This window comes from Rhynchophorus ferrugineus, unplaced genomic scaffold, assembly GCF_030347505.1.
Source record: "Rhynchophorus ferrugineus isolate W39M unplaced genomic scaffold, kcgeb_rfMv2 rfM1, whole genome shotgun sequence".
NCBI classification, from domain to species: domain Eukaryota; kingdom Metazoa; phylum Arthropoda; class Insecta; order Coleoptera; family Curculionidae; genus Rhynchophorus; species Rhynchophorus ferrugineus.
Window position 1 is genome coordinate 37,767,319 of NW_027472580.1, and position 24,280 is coordinate 37,791,598.

The window sequence follows — 24,280 nt, forward strand, 5'->3', positions numbered from 1 at the left end:
AAAAATATAATACATAGTTGTATACTTTTGTTATCTTTTATGCTATGATAAGCGAAACTTATATATTTGTTCATTACTTTAAGTATCAAATTGGTGATATATGATCTGATTACACAAATACGTAAGTATTTATGGTTCTGAATGTCAACAACTAAAAACTGTTTATATGGTAAATTGTGAAGGGAGAGTACAAATATGCTGAGTTCAAACCAGAAGCCAGACGGCTTGATGGCGCAGTGGTAAAGGCGATGGGACAGTCCTCTTACTGTTGCGATAACCGCGGGTTCGAATCCTACTGGGGCATGGTCGTAAATTTATGTTTGTGATTGTTTAAAATTTATATATAAATGTTCTAGGCAAGAGTGTAAAATTCGACAAGGAAAATGATCCCAGTCACGCCAGTAACCAGACTGGGTAAGATCGTGGCTCGCCAGTTGGTAGGCTTAATGCTGAGCACCAGTCCAGACAAAACCTCGTTGATAAAAAGGAGACCTTAAGATATAAAGATCTTTATGGGTTTTCTAAGCACAGACGTTAATTTTATATATCAAGCTCTATCATCAGCGAAGGTTATACCAGTCTAGTACCTGTCCTTCCAGATAATTTTTGTTATTATTATACTATTACCAATATATAGTATATATAGTATAGTATATTTACCATATATTAGTGGTGTGATTGCCATTTAGTTCCTTGTAATTCTTCATCAGAAAATAAAGTTATGTTATATCAATTTCTAGCCGAATTCATAATGACTGAGGTAACAGAGCTAGACAAAATGCATGCTTTCCTTTAGTTAAAATATATTTTTTATTAATCTCTTAGAACTTTACCAATCTTCCCGATGACAATAATTATTATTACATGATTTCCGTTATATAATATAACTATCCTGACATGTAAGTCGGTCACTCGCCAGTCGGTAAGCTTTAATGCTGAGGACCGTGGTTCGGAGCCCACGTTAAACTTAGGTCCAGTCCAGATAAACCCATAGTCGATAAAAGGAGATTTTAAAATATATTTTTAAAAAATTTAAAAAATCAGCAGCCTGTTTTTTTAAAATTAGTTTTCCAAATATTCAATAAATTCATTATTTAATTATTTTTGACTTGAGTATAAATCAGATAATAACGGAGGTTGAACTGAGTTTTTTATACTGTTTGAGATCTGTTTCACACATTAGGCCAGGTGCAAAATGAGAAGCAGTTTGGTGAGGTGATGCATCGTGAGTCACGGCGAGATTTTGTGAGGATACATTATTCGGAGATACGAAGAGAAATCCGAGTTTGGCGCATGCGTATATACAGCTTTATTTATTTATGTTTTATAGCAATTATTGGAATTAATGTTGAATATATTAAGCAGGTAAATAGGTTCAGGAGGTAAATAAAAATGGTAAAATTTTGGAAATAACACATTTTGTTTAAAAAAGTGTTGAATAGAACGAAATAATAAAAATATAATTAATATATATCCAACTATTCGAGTTTTATAAAAACATCATTACACATTACCATTATTTTTTATAAATAAAAACACACATATGATAAATAATTGATTTAATGTTGAAACTCTATATAAGGAGAGAGATAAACATTGAAATTTTTTGAAGTAACACATATTCTTGATCTACAAACCAACAAAAACAATAAATTGACTACCTCGAGCTTTCGATTAACATATTATACATTTACCCTTAAAATGAAAGAAATCTCAGTCACTACATCATTATTTTTACAAAACAATAATTTATTTACCTATACTCTTATATAATAATGCATTGTATTTTCCTTGACATTAGATCACTAGGATGTCATTGATTAATCATTGTTAGCAAATTTAATTATTTCAAAGTATCACGGTACACTGCTCTATACCTTAGCAAAATGCTGTCTAATTTATTCTCTGATTCTCTGAATTTCAGATTATTCGACTTTTACACTCAACAAATTCTAGCTACATCCTAGCTATAAAACAAAATTTAAATAATTACTAAAATATATTCTATTTAAAATGAAACACAAATTATTACCAATTACTACAGTTTTTGCTACTTGACGAACAAACCTCATTAATGACTTGATTCCAACACAACAAGTATCATTTTCTTCTCTGTTCTTAATATCATTAAATTTTGACATATGTTGATGACATATATGACATATATATATGACGTATATGACCTATTCCAGGTCGTTGAAGATGATGTGTTATAAATTTGGCAGCTAAAATTCCCACTATAAATAAAATTAATGCTGTATGGACTTTATAAGTTTTAAAAATTTAACCTTAACATTCTGCACTTACTCTTGTTCATTCATATTTTAAAACCAATATATGTTGACCACCAAGAATAACACAACAATTTAATAATTATTAATATAGAATTATTAATGTAACACAAAATCTAAATATTCTAGATTTGTTAGTTGTTTTGATCTCGACCGTATCGACCGACTCGAAAAGAACAGACCGCCGTTGGAAAAGACAACATAGTTCCATATAGTTTATTCTGTTCTATGATTTATTATATACAGGAGAGTGCGCGTACGCCAAATCTGGAAATGTTGGGGAATAATGTATTCTATTCAACGTTTTTTTAATAATGCGTAATGGTAATTTGTGACGTCGAAATAATGTAATGTTGCCGCATTAACTCTGAATTTTAGTTCAGTTTGGCTTTGACATACAAGAAAATTCTAATCTAAATAATATAATTGAACAACAATATTATGAAATATGATTTATTTCAATATTATAGTAAATCTAATACATATATTATCGAAGCTATAATGTAAGTAGGTTAGAAGTTTGTAGGTTAGATTTGTTTTGCTTACATTAAACTCTTTTCCACACTAGAGTTTCTAGGCGCGTTTCTTTATGTAGTGGTATCCCCCTGGAGGCCTAATCCAGTTGATTAAAAATTGTATATCTGAGAAACGTATATTACTTTCATTCGAGAGTTAATTTCTAATCTGTCTGAAACATGTTCACAATTCCACCGTTTATCAATTGCTTCCTCTGTATATCTAATCGAGTCCTTCCAAACCCAAGGTATTATGGTTGACAATGCTTTCTTCCACATATCCAAATAGTTTTTGATGGAATATCTTTCTCGACCACATTATATCTGCAATTAATTATTAATAAATATAATGATCAATAAAACCTAATCGAATGCTATTGTAACCTTTACCTTTTTTCACCAATTTTTGTTGTGTTTACACTTTTTTGTTACCGTCTTGCCAAGAGTGCCATAGTGAACCATTTTGAAATATTCAAGTTTCATCAAGATACATAAATTCAAATAGTTTATCTTCCTTGGTCTTATTTTATGCCTTTAAAAATTTAGTTATTTTTAAGGTAATGTCTGTAATAAAATAGTTTGTATACTTACAATTTTCTTATACATTTCGTATATTTGGTCTCGAATAGAGCCAATATCAAGATGATCAAAATTCATCACCCACTTTGTATGTAGGCGGGTTTTCTTGGGTGAATTTAACGTATTATTCTTCATTTTGTAAGCGATGTACACACAGTACTCACAGTCATATTTAGCCCGGCAGCAACCCGCTAAAAAACATTTTCTATAAAATTGTGGTGACACATTATTTAATATCATCAATCTCTTTAACGGAATTTACCAGCAAAAGGGGGTCTCCATTATCTCCTTCCTTTTCGAAATAACCTATTAAAGCCGCAATCAATTTGTATCCCTGAATATCTATTGTTTTCGGCATATTCAAACAAAGTAATATGATATATTACGCAGCGACTTTAATTATCAAAATAATCAAAAGGCTAAAATAATGTTTGCCGATTTATAACCTGTAGTAATTATAACTAATATTTTGAATAATTTAGCGTACATCCAACAACCAGGCGGCGATGAAAAATTCTTGGAAGCAATAGTGATAAGAGATTTTAACCCTTACCTATAAATTATAGTGTTAAAATAAATTATATTTGATAACATTTTTATTCAATTATTTTATTTAGATTAGAATTTTTTGTATGTCAAAGCCAAACTGAACTAAAACTCAGAGTTAATTCGGCAACATTGCAATATTTCGATGTCACAAATATCCATGATGCATTATTACTAAAAAACTTTGAATAGACTATAGCTACCGAAAAATTTTTGTACGATACAAGTCGTGCAAACTAGATGAGGATTAAATTCTTTTTATTAAAATCCTTGACTAAATTCTTTATTTAAAGTAAACTATCTGTGATTATTTCTTCTTTTTAGATACAACTTCTCAGTTACCTTTTACTAGCCATCTGGCAGATAAATATTACCATTTAAGATTCGAATCCGTCTTCTGAATCAGGTCCAGAACTAAATTCCAGTTCAGTCGTTATTAGTGCCAAGTATCAATTGCCATTGTACCTAGCCTACTACTGTGTACAGCTTTACCGCGAGGCGAAAACTACAACCGTATTTGCGCTGTTTCGGTGTCTGGCAGTTTTATCCCACAGTGGCCATCACTGCGTCACTTCACGAAGCTGCGTTCAATTTGCGCCTGGCCTTATAGTCCAATAGTAATCGCCCATCACGCCTTCGTCCCAAAATCCTTGGCCTCCCCTTTCGATTTCTGCTATATCTAGCCGCTTTCCTTGCTCGTCGCATCACGCGAAAAAATGCAGATATGAATGTAGAAAATGTATTTTGAGAAACATTTTAACTCTGATCTTGTGGTAATTTTACAACAAATCATATATTACGTCTTTGTAAACCGATGATTTATAGATAAACTTTGTATCAGCCGTTAAATTTCATTTACGACAGACCTGTCAAAATATTCCTTCTTTGATTTTTGTGTGTGATTCGAATTTTGGAAACAACTTAGTCAAGTATTGGAAAGGCGGTCCTTCGCGATTACCCCTGATATTAAAAAAATCTTAATAATGTCGAGTTTAATATGAACAGGTGATAACAAAACGCCCTCTCGATTCACAAGTGATACAGTGAGGACTCGTTTTGTTGTCCGGGTTCATAATGGTCACGATTCGGCCACACGGCTATTTTAATTAAAATTGCAGTTTTATATAAACCATACCAACAAACATGAATTTATAATATAAGATATTCATTGAAGAGTCCCTAATTCACTCATACCTGGAACATGAAGTAAACTTCCTATCCTCCGGAAAACGACTCTATGTAAAATGCTGGTCCGATCAGTCTTAATAGAGCACAAGTGTGGTTCAAGTACACCTCCGAGAGACAACTTAGCATTATTTAGCACTACTTCAAGTGTTCCCATTCGAAAAAATGCGTACTAATTGCTCCATGGTTTACGAGAAACGGGAATATTCACGTAGAATCAGGCATCCCGTTTGTGAACCCGAAACAAAAATCAGCAAAGGACCATTTGACCAAAACCAATTGAAGGGTACTTTGTATCATTCAGTCACTGACCAGGTTCAGTTCAGATGTGCCACAATTGACTGCCCAGGCGTCTGTTCAGATAAAACTGCCTTTTATCTATTTGCTATTTCTATTATATTTGATATTTATATTTAACCTCAATAAATAACGATCACATCATGTAAATCATAACAATTTTATTTCATCCTACCTCCATTCACCAGCTATATAATTTTCAAAAGAGAATTGAAATAATTCTACACTGACATGTTTTAACTGAAAAGTCATATATTTTTTATTTTATAATAGCGAACGAGTTAATTTATTGGCAGGCAATATGAATATTAAGGCGCATAATTTTAAGACGTCAAACCCTTTGGTAACCTCAATCCTAAAAGGGCACCTGGTATAGATGACATTTTACCTGGATTATTGAAAGAACTGCCACGAAAAGCATTCATCATGTTAACATATATATTTAATGCCTGTTTCAGACTGAAGCATGTTCCGGGATGCTTTAAGGTAGCACAAATAATTATACTCAACAAACCTGACAAACCTGCAGAACAAGTCGAATCTTACAGGCCTATTTCGCTGCTACCTACAATATCAAAACTATTTGGGAAATAAATATAGAATAAAATATTTAAACGTGTTAAAAACATTTTAATAATACCAGATTTCCAATTTAGTTTTCGATATCACCATTCAACAATCGATCAAGTGCACATAGTAACTGCGGCTATTGAAAAAGCCTTCGAGGATATCTTTTAGGAAGAAAGTATACAGTATCGCACGAAATGGCGTTCTCAACATTTAAAACTATTTCTACTGGAGTTCCACAAGGTAGCGTCTTAAGATCTCTCCTATATCTGCTCTACACTGCTGATATTCCAACAACAAAAGAAACACTACTTAGAGTATTTGCTGATGACGCAATGTTATGGCAAACGACATATATCTGCCTAGGGTAATAGAAAATGTACAAGTAACAGTCAACAAAATCAACAAATTGACGAAAGATTGGAAAATTCAACTTAATAGCTCCAAATCTGTCCACGTTAATTTTGCATTGCGGCGAAATAATAAAAACTTAATTATATCACTCAATGGGTGTCCGATTCCTCAAGCAGAATCAGCTAAATACCTCGGCATGCATCTTGACCGTAGATCAAATTGGAAACATCACGTTAAACAAAAAACAAAACACATTAGAACCAAAACAAAACAACTATACCGGTTAGTCGGTAGATACTCTCAACTTGATCTAAAATCAAAGAGGTTGATTTATAAGACAATTATAAAGCCAATCTGGATCTATGGGGTACAAATATGGGATTGCACTAAAAAATCAAATCAACTAGTCATCCAACGCTGTCAAAAAACGATTCTACGATTGATTACCAATGCCTATCGCTACGTAATCAACGAAGAATTGCACAATGACCTGGAAATCAAATGAATTTGCGAAGTTATCCAAGATTTCGCCTTGAAACACGAAAGAAGATTACTAAATCATACTCTAATGTAATATATAGCTATAAGTTCTTATAATTTTATAATTGAAGAATACATATTGATGTATTTTGTCGCACTCATCTTGCTTGTGAATTAATCCCAGTGCAAATGAAAAGGAGTAATAATGAAAAGTATCTAATAAAGATGTTATAAAAAATTATTTAACGTCATATGGGAAATAAGCATCCTTGTTTCCAACTGGAAAACTTCTAACAAATCCATAAATCTTAACAACCAAGGTTTAATCCTAATAGTAGCGTTGAGAACTATCGACTGTTTAGTAATTGACTACTTTTTACCACCAACTGTTGTGTACTGTCAATTAGCATTTTCAGACCTACTAGTTTCATTCGACTGGTTTTAGTTCTGGCTTTCCCATTCTAGCCACGATCTTGAAAATAATGTGCCAAATGTATGCTTAAATAATAGATTTATATATAATATATATGATTTTATGCTTTATTTATAGTAGAATTAGAAATAATAATATATGGTACATTAATATTTTGGAACTCAATTTTTCAAGATTCTTTATTAACGTAATAGGTAAAAAGAACAACACTTTAATGGATAAATAAAAAAATTATTAGGACTTCTTTTATGATATCTTGGCAATTATTGGGTCTTTTTTGACTTTTTTAAATTTTCTAAGTCTCTTGATATTTGTTCAAGGCTTTTGATTGTCAAAACTTATTTTACTCAAGTTTCAACGAACAATAATATTCCCAATAATAAAATATTTCTTAATAAAGATAAATAAACTTGTTATTGTATTTAAAAAGGATGCAATGGTTAAATAGTTCATACAGATTGATTCACCATCTCACTTATGCCAGGGTTGGAAAAAAAATAGTAACGCTATATTGGAATGAAATAGAAATGAAATATAATGACTTTTATTATATTATGTCATTGTTATTTTCCGAATATTAAAATACGATTAAATATATATGGGATCATTATTCCAATCCCATTTTCACACTAGAGTTAGTAGGCCTCGCTAGAATAAAGCCAAAATTTCAAATAAATAAATAAACAATAGTCTTACTATTGTGTACTTACTATTATGAATGGGCAATGCGCACAAAGAAAAAGTCAAAGGTCACTCGCTTTATACGTTACCACCAAGAGCCAGCAGATATAACAACTTCGGTCAAATTTCAGTCAAATTCAGTCAGTCTTTTTTTGGCAATTTTTTTTATTCAACATAAATTCCTTCAAGGATGATATACTGATTATAGCGACCCTCCAACTTTTCGATACCATTTTTGTAGTACGATTTGTCCTTTGCTTCAAAATAGGCCTCAGTTTCGGCGATCATCTCTTCATTGGACGAACATTTCTTCCCAGCGAGCATTATTTTGAGATCTGAGAAGAGCAAATAGTCGCTGGAGACCAGATCTGGAGAATACAGTAATTGAGGAAGCAATTCGAAGCATAATTCATGAATTTTTGCTATCGTTTTCACTGACTTGTGACAAGGTGGATTGTCTTGGTGAAGCAGCACTTTCTTTTTCTTCAAATGCAGCCGTTTTTCGGCGATTTCGTGATTCAAACGGTCCAATAACGCTATGTAATAGTCGCTGTCAATGAAAATTATTTCATGCGCATCCAAAAATACAGACGCCATAACCTTGGCAGCCGACTGTTGCTTTTTCCCATGCTTTGGAGCGGGTTCATCGTATGGAGACCACTCGGATGACTGTCGAATGGACTTCAGAGTGAAATGAAATGGAGCCATGTATCATCCATTGTGACATATCGACGCAAAAACTCGGGTTTATTACGCTCGATCATTTTCAAACACTGCTCCGAATCATCAACTCGTCGTTCTTTTTGGTCAAAAGTGAGCTCACGCGGTACCCATTCTGCACAGAGTTTTCTAATACCCAAGTATTCGTGAATGATATGATATACACGTTAAGTTGATATCTTTAGAGTGTGTGCTATTTCATTCAATTTCAATTTATGGTCATTCAAAATCATTTTGTAGATATTTTTAATATTTTCATCGGTAACAAATTCTTTTGGGCGTCCACTGCGTTCACCGTCTTCGATTCTCATTTCATCACTAAACTTAGTATACCAATCCTTGATGGTTGAGTTTCCTGGGGCAGTATCCAGCAGTATCCACAATTATCAACACGCGATATTCCTGTTTATCCATTTTTTTACAATAACAAAAGTTGCTTAAGTCAAAATGCTATAATTCAGAAACTAATGATCCGATAGCTGTCAAATTTATACACGCATCTTTTGAGGGTTATTTAAAAAAAACTAACTAAAAAACATATGGATTGATTTCTAGTGCCGCCATCTATGTATCAGGCCGGAGGCTTTTCAATTGGCCTGTTAAATAAGATAATAGTTATAATTTATACCTTACAGTTGAAACCATAAAACTATTATCTTTAATTTTCCTTAATTTAAAAATTAATGTAAAGATAAATTATTATAATGAATTATTTTATTATTATTATATTATTATTTAATAAATAGAAAATAAGATATACAGAATAATAAATAAAGAATGATAAAATGAAAATAACAAATGGAGATTTAATAAATAATTTTAAAAAAATTAGAAAGAATAAACTGCAATACTCTATGAAAAATATCACCATTTGATGATACCACCTACAATAATTCTAGTAAATCATTACCATAATTATGCCGGGATTCACTACCTCTTTGCCTTACATTATCTCCAGGGAAGTCAATTTCAGTTACAGACTGCAGCTAATTTTTGCAGATTAAAGAATGACCGGGAGCAATTCTTAGTGGAAGAACCGCCCTCATTCTAAACAATAATACTGTTAAGGACGAATAACACCACATATTCTTGAGTATCTACTTTCTACCTAAAATATAGGGTAAAAACTTATTAAATACAGTTATTTTAGTAACTAACCTATGTTATTTTTTTTGACATCAGTTATCATATCATTGTGCTATCAGTATGTTATTCCACTTCTTCAAACATATATTATGATCCAAAGTACTTGTTAACAAGTTTATTTTTTAGTTTATTATTTTACAAGCTATTAGCCCTTATATTAGCGTCTAAATTTTTTTTATTACTCTTCGTGAGTCCACATCTGCCCTATTGGCAATAAGTATTTCTTATGTCTATATTATATATACATGGCATGTAGAAAATCACTTCATTAAGCAATCTTCTGTATAAAATATTATCTTAATTAATTAGTCTTATTCTAAATATTAATATACAATATTTTGGTAAAGTCACAATTCCTTCACTGCACTTTACTGAATAAGAATTGCCAGAAATTATAAGAGATCTTTATATGTCAGTTGAGAGCTAGATAGCTAGAGCTTTCCGTTTCAATTGTATTTTTAAAATTGTAATTAACTAAATACACTAATTTGGCATTAAGTATTTATAATTTTCTATTTTATTAAAAAATGTATTTAGCGACGAAGCTTACGTTTTTAAGTTTTGATATATAATTGCTATATGTGGAACGATGCTAAACGACACGAGCTTCACCACACGATATACATATATGGTTCCAGTAGGAAATTTTGCACCGAGATTGACCTGATTCTGAATTTTTCTTGTGAGATTTTTACAAAGTCTTATGTTCATGTCAATAAGCTGTAATCGACGGATACCCTTAAGGTCAACATAATTGAGGCTATCGCTCAAATTCAGTTGGATGGAAGAAGATAGAATTTGTCACTTTTTAGATATGTTGAGGGATGAAAGAGACAATCAAGTTATTTGTAAAGTTAATACTGGAAAATAAACTTCCATAACGTTTTTGATGTTTCCATTTGCCAAGAAATCTGAATATAAAGAAAAAAGTACGCAATATATTCTGCTTTAAATATGTATTTAGAAAAATCGGTACAATATATTTTCGTCAAAACATTTTCCGCCATTTTCTACAACTTTCTCCTATCTTTCTAGCAAATTTTTTTTTATTACTCTTCGTGAGTCCACAATTGGCAATAAGTATTTCTTATGTCTATATTATATATACACGGCATGTAGAAAATCATTTCATTAAGCAATCTTCTGTATAAAATATTATCTTAATTAATTAGTCTTATTCTAAAGCTTATTCTAAAGTCTACATATGTCCAGTAATCAGATCAGGTGGTGTTAAACGTTTTAGTCTACGCACTTCACTATAACGTCGCATATTTAGCTGATTAGCGAGTATATTGGGATTCACTGACACTCTTTGGAAGTACTTCACACAAACACGTTGAATTACACTCGTTATAGGTTCTAGAGGAATATCGTGTTGTATCACTTTATTTGAAATACAGTACGGATCATTAACAAAGGCACGCAACACCTTATTTTGGAACCGTTGAATGATGCATATATTAGATTTGCTAGCGGTACCCCATAGTTGGATTCCATATGCCCAAATGGGCTTGAGTAAGGACTCATACAGCAATACCTTGTTATCTAATCATAACTTGGATTTGGGCCCGATGAGCCAATACATTTATATAATTTTAGACCCCGTTGTTTCGTTTAGAGAGTATGTACTTCTTCCAGGTTAGGCGTCGATCTAAGTGCATACCAAGATATTTAACATGATCTACTTGGGGGAGTTGACGATGATTGATATTCACTGGTGGACATGTTCTTCTATGCAGGGTAAACGTTATATGCGTGGATTTTGTTTCATTGGCTTTAATGCGTCATGTCTTCAACCATAATTGTATTTGCTCCAGGTGGGTTTGTAGGTTTATTGATGCTGTGACTGGATCTTCATGTATCGTCTGCATATGTTGCCACAGTAGTTATTTTTGTGGTGGGCAGATCAGCCCTATACAGAAGATACAGTACTGGATCCAGTACACTACCTTGCGGGACTCCTGAATATATGGGATTTAATTCGGTATGTTCATCGCCTTGATTTACAATGAAATGTCTATCAGTGAGATACGATTTTAGTAACTGATAGTCCGGATGAGGGAGAAGTCTCCTTAGTTTAACCTGCAAGCCCGTGTGCCATACTTTGTCAAAAGCCTGAGATATGTCTAGAAAAGCAGCCGAACAATATCTTTTGGCATTTAGATCTGCGTTTATTTTGTTTACTAATCTATGCACTTTTTCTATTGTCCCATGCTTATTGCGAAAGCCAAACTGTTGTTCTGGAATAATTTTTCTTTTTTCTAATATATAGTTTAGCTTTCTATGTATAATTTCTCGAAAACTTTCGAGATTATCGTTAATAAACTTATAGATCGGTAGGAGGTCACATCTTCTGATATTTTTCCTGGTTTAAGAATCATTAATATTTTAGCTACTTTCCAGATACTAGGGAAGTAATTAATTCGTAGCATAGTATTAAATGTTAATAGTTTTATTACCCTTTTCTGATAGTTCTTTTAAATTTTTCTAAAATAATTTCAAAACTGTTAAAAAAGATTTCAATTTCAAAGTAGTAATCATATTATTAATACTTTTACTTTTACCTCTCTATATAATACTTGTCTTCATCACTGACTCATGAATTACTTGATGACTCCATTAAACATCTTATGCCATTAAATATAGGTAATATTTTTAATTTATGGTTTTAATATGTCTGTCCATCCAATGAAATTTTCACATATATACTTACTATAGGCCCTTGGTACTGAATATATATTCTGAAAATTATTGATGATTTTGTGGTTATAGCAGAATTGTAAAGATTTGAAATCTCTTCAGAAATATATAAATAGAATACTAAAGTTGTGTAAACATAAATGTTTTATGATATATTCTTACCATGCCAACTGATGCAACGGAATATTCTCTATGTAAAGTAACAAAATAGATTAAAAACCTTAACAACATAATCCACCCATTAAAATTGACAACAATATCTGGGCTAGGAATGATAAAGATAAAGCGGAAGTTTTCTCTAAACACTTAAAAACCGTATTTAATCCGTACCCATCTGAAATACCCGCAAGAGAAGAAAATAATATAATTTACTTTCTTAACACTCCGTTTCAAATGGATCTGCCACATAAGAAATTTACTGTTAAGGAAATAAAACAAACAATACTTAATGAAATCAATGATAAAAAAGCTCCTGGTTTTGACCTAATTACTGAAGAATCTTGAAAGAGCTCTCAGTCCATCAAATTAATAACATGCATATTTAATGCCATGCTAAGATTTAACTATTTTCCTAGCAGTTGGAAAGTGGCTCAATTTACTATGATTCTGGAAGCTGGAAAAAAATCAGAAGATGCTTCCTCTTATCGTTCTATAAGACTTTTACCAGTCATCTCAAAAGTTTTCGAAAAACTATACATTAAGAGATTAAAATTAATCGCAGAGGAGAGAAGTATTATTCCAGACCATCAGTTTGGCTTCCGTAATAAACACGAAACAATAGAACAAATACATAGAGTAGTCAAAAAAATTAACAAAAACTTAAACGATAAAAAATATTGCTCCGCTGCATTTCTCGATATTTTTCAGGCCTTCAACAAGGTGTGGCACACTGGACTGCACGTTGAATTGAAAAAGCTTTTGCCCCATACGCACTTTCAATTGCTGAAATCGTAACAGACAGACATTTTATTGTACAACAGGGTGATGAATACACTGACCTACAGCCCATATATTCGGGTGTTCCGCAGGGCATTGTTCTCGGCCTATTGTTATATCTTACGTATACAGCTGACCTACCCACCTCACGAAACACTACTATTGCAACATACGCTGACGGTACAGTGGTTTTATCATCACACGAGGATCCAATATCAGCCACAAAAAACCTCCAACTCCATCTTAATAAATTCAATTTTTTTTGAAAACGTGGCGTATCAAAGTAAATGAGACAAAATCTATCCATATGACATTCACCCTTTGCAGAAGAACATGTCCCTCAATAAAATTGAATAATCATGAATTTCCGCAAGCAGACAGCGTTAAATATTTGGGAATACATTTTGATCGACGTGTGACTTGGAAGAAACACATAGTGACAAAACACAAACAGCTTGGGCTTAAACTAAACCAAATGTATTGGCTAATGGGGCGTAAATCTAAAGTATCATTAGATAACAAGGTTTTGCTGTATAAGTCAATACTTAAGCCCATCTGGACCTATGGTACTGAACTGTGGGGTAGTACTAGCAAATCTAACATAGATATCCTCCACAGATTCCAGAAGAGTCATCGTCGATGCCCCATATTACGTGTCCAAACTGCTTCAACGCGATATCGACATAAAACCTATAACGAGTGTGATTTGAGGTACTAGTGCGAAGTACTCTAAAAGAATATTAGTGCACCCTAATGCACTCGCCAAACAGTTAAATGTGCGCGATGATAGTGAAGTGCGTAGGCTCAAACGCAAACTACCATACGAACTGGTTAATAGACACAGTGAAATTTAATAATTTCTAGAATAAGTTAGAATAGTCATTAGAGTAAGTTAGGATGGACTTTAAAAGAAGTTAGAATAGTATCTCGAATAAGATTTAGATTATAAGTTGTACAGCAGATCACTTACTGAAGTGATCTTCTACATGTTAGGATGGTTATATTATATAACAGAAATCAAACAATAATACTTATTGCCACGGGCAGGTTGTTGAGGTTCCAAAAGATTAATAAAAAAAATATATTCTTACCATAATCGTCAAACTAGTTGGATTTCAATCTTATTGGTATATTTTTCCTTATCATAACTTTATTTATTATCTCATACTTATAATATGTGTGCGTGCGTGTGTATTATTGAATGTTGTCCAATTATACGATATGAGGTTTCGACGACATCTTGTTTTTCAAACAGTACCTTTATTAATCCAAAAATTATAAGGTTGCTTATAATGTCTCCAACAACTTAATAATTAATAGTTATATACAGTAATTATTATACGTTCAGCATTAAGACATCGGTTAATTTCACGACTATATGAAGTATTTATGAAATTATTTATTGTCAAACTGTTATTAGCGAAAGTTTAGTATAGATATATATTAACTTCAGTATTTAACATATAATTTTCAATTTTAATGACAATTCACACTGTCTGACACCTTTAATTAATTGAATAATAGACAACAAAGAAAGACTATATAATGCATGTCGAGATATTAAAACCCAATTAATGTTTATTAGTGTTGATTAAATTTTACGCCAATAGAAACATGAGTCTTGTTTCTATTCCTAAGATATGCATGTTAATAATAGGGATATGGCCTTCAGAACTGATAGAAAATCCCGTTAGAAAGAGACTGTACATGATTCACAAGTATATTCTGATTATTTTTGTATTTTCCATCACCCTATCGTTAACAATTGAATGGGTAAGATTAATTTTGTACCATAAGGCGGCTGGAAGAGTATCCAGCAGTGGATCTCTAGTGGTGACAATAATCTTGCTCTCCTTCAAGCTGATAATCTACCTGAAAAATAAAGTCCCGCAAATGTTCTTATCGCTTTTGGAATTCGAAGCTGATTTAAAATCGTCAGACGATGCGGAAGTGAAGATGTTTTACCGAAAAATTCTGAAAAATAATAGGTATCTAAATATTGGCGTTATTATTGCAACATTTTTTACCATAAGTTCGTTTGTGATAATTCATCTTGCAAAATTATGGGAAGTTGGTGTAGCTGAATGGGACTTGAATGAAGCTGGCTTCATGTATGAACTGTACGTTCCTTTCGACATGAAAAAGTACATTGTCGTCGTTCTATTTTATAATTTATATACCGCAACAATAGGAGGAGTATTGAATATAATGTGTTTGATAACTATGTACACGTTAATAATATTTTCCGCTTTGCAATTGTCGACATTGTCTTTACGTATTAAGAAATTCCATACTTTCGTCGGCATATATGGTACTGATATTCAAGCAACCCTAAAGGTTATAATTAAACAACATCAAAAATCAATAGAGTAAGTACAGAACACTATTTTTGTCTTTAAATCCATTTTGATTTAAATTCACGTCGTATTGATTATGCATAGCCCGTTTTATACAACGTGGAACAAAAGTCCCGCTACCATTTCGATTATCTATAAATTTGTTCAAAGAAAAATAAGTAAGCCTGGTTTTCATAAAATGTTTATTTGGCCTTTATAGATTTTTTTCGTTATGATTGGAAAATTATATCGGCTAAATGCTGACCGCGATTTCGGCTCATTTTAAGGAATATTGTCTTTGGGCTTATTCACATAAACTTTTGATTTAAAAAAAACCATAAAAATAAGTCTGTTATACCATAAGTGTTATTAAATCCGGAGATCTGGCTGGCCATGCTAAATCGCAACTTCGCGAAATTAGTCTTCGTGGAAAATCGTCATTAAATAATAGAATTGTTGAACGAGCTGGGTGTGCTGTGGCCTCATCTTGCTGAAACCACAGGTCCTTTAATCCTTGCTCTTCCATTTCAGGCACAAAAAAAATTCAAATCACATCTTGATACTGTTCAGCACTAACAGTAACAGCAACACCTTGGTCATTTTCAAAAATATAGGGACCAATGATTATTCCAGCATGAATACCACACCATACAGTTGTTTTTAGTGGATATAATGATCTTTCATAAATTAATTGGGAATTCTGTGTTTCCCAAAACCTGACTGTTTTGTTTATTGACATGGTCACTGGGAAAAAAATGGGTTTCATCGCTCATTATCAGTTTAGACCAAAAATCTTAAATTTCACCAGACACCTTAGAATTGTCTTACTGTACTTATGTAACAATTTTTGGACTAATCGGATTTTGTACGAGAACATTTTCAAATCAGTTTTCAAAATTCGCCTTAAACTGAGTGCAGAAATATGTAACTGGGAAACTCTGCAACACTATCGCACACGAGAAGTACTTTTTTAGTGTTACGAGACGTCCGTTGTCTTCCAGAACGAGGCCTATCGGCTGTCGTACAGTTTCGATAGATTGTGATTTTGTGAGGCTTTGGACGATCAAGATATTTTTGACGCAATTTCCGCTGAGTGGCAATAATGCAACGACTATTTTCAACAAATATTGTCACTATTTCTGCTCGTTCTTGTGGCGTATATTTATCCATAATAAAATTTGGATATCTACACAGCACAACGGTTAAAGCGAAACTGAGTCACACAACCAAGATGACACGGAGTCAAAATGGTAGCAGGACTTTTGCCACCTGTTATATAATCGCACTATGATTTCTATTTGTATATTGTTGCTTTTTAGTTTAAATACTACAAATAAATCAAATATAATTAACATTGCAGAACGTATATGAAGACTCTAGGCTATAGGAGTTAAATGAGAACTAATATATGCAATTGATAAATGAATTTAACAATTTTTTAATTTACCTTTAAATCGTTTTATTTTAACGGAAAGAAGTGACAATTTGTCGAAACAACGGTAGAGACAATACTTTACTTATCATATTTTAAACCAAATACTAATATACCAATTTATTATTATATATTTTCATGTATTTTAATAATTTTTCAGTTGATAAAATTGTATAGCATAGATTAATTAACAACTTATTTACTTAACAACAAGTGCTAATCAGAGAGCGCAATATATGGTGGGAACACTGAGTGAATAGACGTCAACGAGCATCTATTGATCTAATCATCTACTACATCTTGTTGATCCCACCATGTGCACAATAGAGAATAAGGAAAACGGAAATAGCAAAAAAAAGAAACAGATACATAGTCATGCTGGCCTTTTATACACTCTACCACTCCATGCATATTACCAATATCCGGTTCCATGCTGGTGAATGTCTGATTGGCTAACGGGTTGTAGCATTCTCTCTACAATACTCCAATTTTGGAGTATTGTAAAGTGGAAGGAAAATACTTAATGCGTCCGCTTAGAAGAAATACATCTTATGTTATATAGGACTTCCTGTTATGAGAAGAGTATTTATGATACTATGATTATTATTTTTATGATTTTATTTGAATGAGAGATGGACAACTGTGTAGTGGAGCACAAGTAGATAGTGGAGACTTCCGTACATTGGATGGATGTTAAAAAGGGCCATGAGAATGATGGAGTACAAAAGGATACCATAACCTGAAAGAAACTTGAAGAGGTCTTATAAGAGCTCTTCATTTTGATCGTCTTAATGTTCACTTGTTAAACCATAACTACATAACACTAATAGTTGGTAACATGGTTGTAGCTCCAAAGGTCGGACTCGACGGTCCTCTCAAAATCAAGCTGTTACGGAACGTATCTGTGTTTGAACTTTTGTTAAACCTGTTGTACCCATATACTTGCACCTCAGAATTAATGACCAATAACAGTGAATCAATGACTGCCTGGGGGAAAATGAATCCATCCTTATTTGGGAAAATTTGAAAATTTCCATATATACCACTTCAGGTTAGTAGGTGTTTCGTCTGGAAGATTCTCTGTAGTTTACCTACAACATGTACCTACAAGTTTTCAATTTTACATATTACGGCTTAAGTGGTACACGCATGTCCATGCAGTGTTGTTCTGTACTATTAGGGTCTAAGTATCCCCATCCATATTCTTATAGAAATGTCGACCAAATGGTGTTCCATGAGTTCCTGCTGTGTTATTTCCGTGCAATAGTCTGTTTAGTTCTATTTAGCCACCAATGTAGCATGTATATTTAGTATTTACTTATTTGTGTATAATCACTAATTGCCTTGTTATTGCGTAACAGGTCGTAGCGGTCGCTATACATGCATGCATATTGTGGCAAAGAAGGTACCGCTTCATTAGAGGATTTTTACAATCAAATGGATTTGAATTTATGTAATTGGGTCGATTATTAATATAAGATTTTTCGTAATTATCTATTGCCTCTATTACTTCTTTCTGTCGCGACCACATTACTTAACCGAGTAATACTAGTCAGTCTTAAAAACTTCACTCAGAAAAGTTCTTCATTTCTCTGGAAATTAAATATTTCCTAGATGATCAAAACTAGTAACTAGAAACGAACCTTTAATAATAAATTTTAAGACAATTTAACACAGAAAGATGTTATAAAGAAAGATATTTCAACTCTTTTTTTCAGATTTGTAGATAACTTGAATAAATCGGTAAGATATGTGGTATTTATCGATTTTCTCTTAAATTCAGCAAACGTTGCATCTGTACTATTTTATTTAGTAACGGTAAGCTAATTAACATAAATTGGTGCCATAAATCTAATTAACATTTTTCTCTAGGTAAAATCAGTGTATCTGTTCTACGCCATACTTTTATTAAGTCTTCAATTGTTGCAAGTGTTTGCATTGGCGTGGGTCTCGAATGAAGTCAAATTAGAGGTAATTTGGTAGTCTAATAATCAAATTAAACATAGATTTAATGAATAAATATATACAGGGGTTAGCTAACATAATATGAAATACATATAACATGAACAAAATGCAATATAGTATATTCAATTCAAAGCAGCAGTGTACCCACGTGACCTGTCAAAACGTCGCAATGTTACCGCATTAACTCTGAGTTTTAGTACCCTTTGTCTTTGACATATAACAAAATTCTAATCTAAATAAAATAATTAAACAAAAATGTTATGTATTATAATTTATAATAAAATTATAGTACATCTAATGCCTATATTATGGAAGAACTTAAAACTATAATTAATTATACAACCACAATAATTTATAGGTTAGAGTTGTTTCATTATATTTACATTGAACTTTTTTCCATACTAGTAAAGGTAGAGTTCTAGGCGTGATTTTTTATGTAGTGGTATCCCCCGAAGGCCTAATCCACTTAATTAACAATTGTATGTCTGAGTAATGTATTTTACTTTCATTAGAGAGGATATTTATGTGTTACGCTTAGTTCTTGTTTCTTTCGATGCAATGTGTCCTTGTAAAGTCATTATGATATTACTATATTTATGTTTAGTTTGTCCTGTTACTATCTGCATACATCTTTCTTGATAAAACTACATTTAATAACTGCATCCTCCTTAATGCTAAAGCTTTCACACTCCACTCATATATTATATCATATATAATTTCCTACAAAGTTAAAGTACTTTAATTGTATACTGAATATTAGTTGGTTCTTCATTCATTTCCTGTACTTGTAATTGTGAGCAATGAATAACATCATGATTATTTTCAATCTATCAAAAACTTACTCATGATTCTACAATTTGTCAATTTCTTCTTCAATGTGTCTGATCGAGCTCATCCAAAGTGAAGGTCTTATTTTCGACAATGCCTTTTTGCATACATCCAGACAGTTCTGTTTTGAATATCCACCTCGACCGGAATATCTATTGTAATAATTATTTGCAATATCAATTGGATTAAATTTGCAGTGCTAGGGACGAACACAAAATACTTTGTGGCCATAACGTTCAGCCATCTGATCTACCATGTATCTTTTCTCAAGCTGATTTCTAAAAAAGTAAATTACATAAAATTCAATTAAATATTTCGTTTATATTTACCGAGGAACAATTTGAAATTGTTCACTTTTTAACGTGGTTTCTTCGAAACTTATTTGATGTACATTAAACCATTCTTAAATTGCAGCCTTTGTTGACGTACTTATTGAGATCTTGTCCACCAATGTACGATGATATCGTGCATTGTACATAACAATAACTGATAGCTCCTCCAAGTTCTTTAAAACCTGATTTTCAAACTACTGCAAAAAAGTTATGGTTCATTTCTCCATGCTAGGCACCCTTGGACTTAGAGGAAAACACTAATTCTGCACCAGGAGTAAAACTATTCCTTTTTCCAGCATGAAGAACTATAGATCTGCAATGAATTATTAATAAATGTTATGCCAAAAAAAACCTAATCAATAGTTATTCCAACGTTTACCTTTTTCCATTAACTTTTGTTGTCTTTACACTATATTTATTATCTTGCCATGAATGACCCATTGTACCAAATTTGTATTCTTTTAAAAGCAATATCTGGAATTTCCATGAAATCCCTTCGTGAGTTATATTTACACCACTTAAATCTTATATTACCCAACAGTGTATGAAGGAATGTTCTATATCCCTCAAATAGCTGCATATATTTTGGCTTTTTATGGATACTTTCCACACTAACAATTTTCTCAGAAATAATTATATTAAATTATGTTTCGATTGAAAAAAATTACTTACTGTTTCTATATATTTCGACTATTTCAACTCTGATACAGCTGATTGATCACCCGTTCACGGACAACTTTTGCGGGCTCATTCTGTTACATGTTCAAACTTGTCCAACAGCATTTTATCTCTTTTTAAATAGAATAAAATGGGAAGGAAAATATTGCCTGACTGTAAAACGAATTTACAACTTTCGATAGGTACATTTTGATGACGTGCGTCACAAATGTTTTGAATAGAGAATATATATTATTGCATGTCGCTTCTGTGTAACTATTTCGACGCATATGTATTGCCCAATAACATGTCAAGTCTTGCAGACTAGATCGCAGTGTATGTTATACGTATTATTCTGTTGAAAGAAACGATTGGTGAATGTATTACGTACGATGTACGGTATCGAAAGAGGGCAAATCGTTGGTGATTGGTTAGCGGAAGCATCTGTGCTATAAAGTGAATTATTTAACGTTTCACGAGCGACAGTAACCACTGTAATGACAATATACACAAAACATGGTAAATTATCGCTAGTACAGCGGAATAATAGGCGAAACCCAAAGTTAACTGACAAAGACCGACTATATACTGACAAATTAAACTACCATGATAAAATAACATCAGAACTCAGCACTCACTCCAGTAACACTGTTTCAACAACACAAAGTTAACATTCATGAAGGGACTTCGATTGAGAATCCCTTTATAACAAAAGCCAATACTAAGCAAGAAAAGAACATCATATAACCTGAATATTTGATGGTTGAAAAAATGTGGTATGGTCCGATGGATTATTGTTTACATCGTTTACATTTTATCAAAATTCCCATTTCGGCACAGATTATTACATCCACGAGCTACAAGTGCACTGATTTTTATATGCACACGGACCAGCATAAATCTTGGATTATGTAGTAAATTCGGGTTACGGGCGGTGGAGGATTGACTACTCAAATCTAATATTGTGATGTGCAATGACGAAATTTCCCGCGACAAGCGCAGAGTAAAGCGAGGATACATTAAAAATCATCGTAGTCCGGTAGACTGAATATACTGCACTGGCGCATCCCCACTGTTAGAAATATTTGAATATTCTCATTATTGCTTGGAACATCGTGGGTAACACTGTATTAATTATAACCAAACTTCTTCTTCTTATATATATATATATATATATATATATATATATATATATATATATACTATATATAATATATATATATATATATATATATATATATATATATACTATATATAATATATATATATATATATATATATATATATATATATATATATATATATAGTATATATATAAAAAGACCTAGAAAGAGAATATATATATAGACTTTTAGAAAACAGTAACAACAAACAGTAAGTAGTTTAGTAAACAGTAAAGTATATATATATTATATATAGTATATATATATATATAATATATATATATATATATATATATATATATATATATATACTATATATAATATATATATATATATATATATATATATATATATATATATATACTATATATAATATATATATATATATATATATATATATATATATATACTATATATAATATATATATATATATATATATATATATATATATATATATATATATAGTATATATATAAAAAGACCTAGAAAGAGAATATATATATAGACTTTTAGAAAACAGTAAGATGACATTAATCTACAAAACATTTTATAGGAGGTAAAAAGAAAAATACACCATAATATTAAATTTTTAATTATAAATTAAAGGATATAAAATAACAAAACTTAACTATGCTATAAACATTTACTAAACTTCCACATATTTGGATAATGCAAATGTATTATATATAAATAAAATTTTGTAATTTGTAGATACATTCCTTTATACTTTTCGCACTATTATTTACTAATTAAACACAATACAATAAAACTTGCAATAGAACATATTTCCAAATAAAGGCAAGATTAATATATTTAATTGAAAAATGGCTTACGCACTAAAAAATCACCACCGTATTTAATGAAATCAAGACTCAATTATCTAAAAACTCAATGATGTTAATATTTTGTCGTTTTTTAAAGTATATATATATATATATATATATATATATATATATATATATATATATATATATATACTATATATAATATATATATATATATATATATATATATACTATATATAATATATATATATATATATATATATATATATATATACTATATATAATATATATATATATATATATATATATATATATATATAGTATATATATAAAAAGACCTAGAAAGAGAATATATATATAGACTTTTAGAAAACAGTAACAACAAACAGTAAGTAGTTTAGTAAACAGTAAAGTATATATATATTATATATAGTATATATATATATATAATATATATATATATATATATATATATATATATATATATATACTATATATAATATATATATATATATATATATATATATATATATATATACTATATATATATATATATATATATATATATATATATATATATATATATATATACTATATATATAATATATATATATATATATATATATATATATATATATATATATATATATATAGTATATATATAAAAAGACCTAGAAAGAGAATATATATATAGACTTTTAGAAAACAGTAAGATGACATTAATCTACAAAACATTTTATAGGAGGTAAAAAGAAAAATATACCATAATATTAAATTTTTAATTATAAATTAAAGGATATAAAATAACAAAACTTGACTATGCTATAAACATTTACTAAACTACCACATATTTGGATAATGCAAATGTATTATATATAAATAAAATTTTGTAATTTGTAGATACATTCCTTTATACTTTTCGCACTATTATTTACTAATTAAACACAATACAATAAAACTTGCAATAGAACATATTTCCAAATAAAGGCAAGATTAATATATTTAATTGAAAAATGGTTTACGCACTAAAAAATCACCACCGTATTTAATGAAATCAAGACTCAATTATCTAAAAACTCAATGATGTTAATATTTTGTCGTTTTTTAAAGTATATATATATATATATATATATATATATATATATATATATATATATATACTTTTCAACTATTTTCTTTTATTTCTTATTACATCTGCTTTTGTCTTCTTTGATATTTTGACAGATTATTCTTCGTTATCAACTAATCATTCAGGTGTAGTAAGTACAAAACTTTCCCAAATAACTACCTTTTCAGAATTAATGGTAGGTAATATTTTCCTGCACCTCTGCAATGCCTATAAACTAGACGA

General features: G+C 30.9%; 1 protein-coding gene across 1 annotated transcript in view; it reads left to right on the top strand.

The window, feature by feature from the left end:
• Window positions 1–15,022: 15,022 nt before the first annotated feature.
• Window positions 15,023–24,280, top strand: part of LOC143193811 (odorant receptor 49b) — a 9,828-nt gene continuing 570 nt past the window's right edge. Inside the window, exons 1-3 of the mRNA XM_076400214.1 lie at window positions 15,023–15,799; window positions 18,917–19,016; window positions 19,071–19,169. Coding sequence (XP_076256329.1) covers window positions 15,045–15,799; window positions 18,917–19,016; window positions 19,071–19,169 — 954 coding nt within the window. The 5' untranslated portion in view covers window positions 15,023–15,044. The remainder of the gene's footprint in view (window positions 15,800–18,916; window positions 19,017–19,070; window positions 19,170–24,280) is intronic.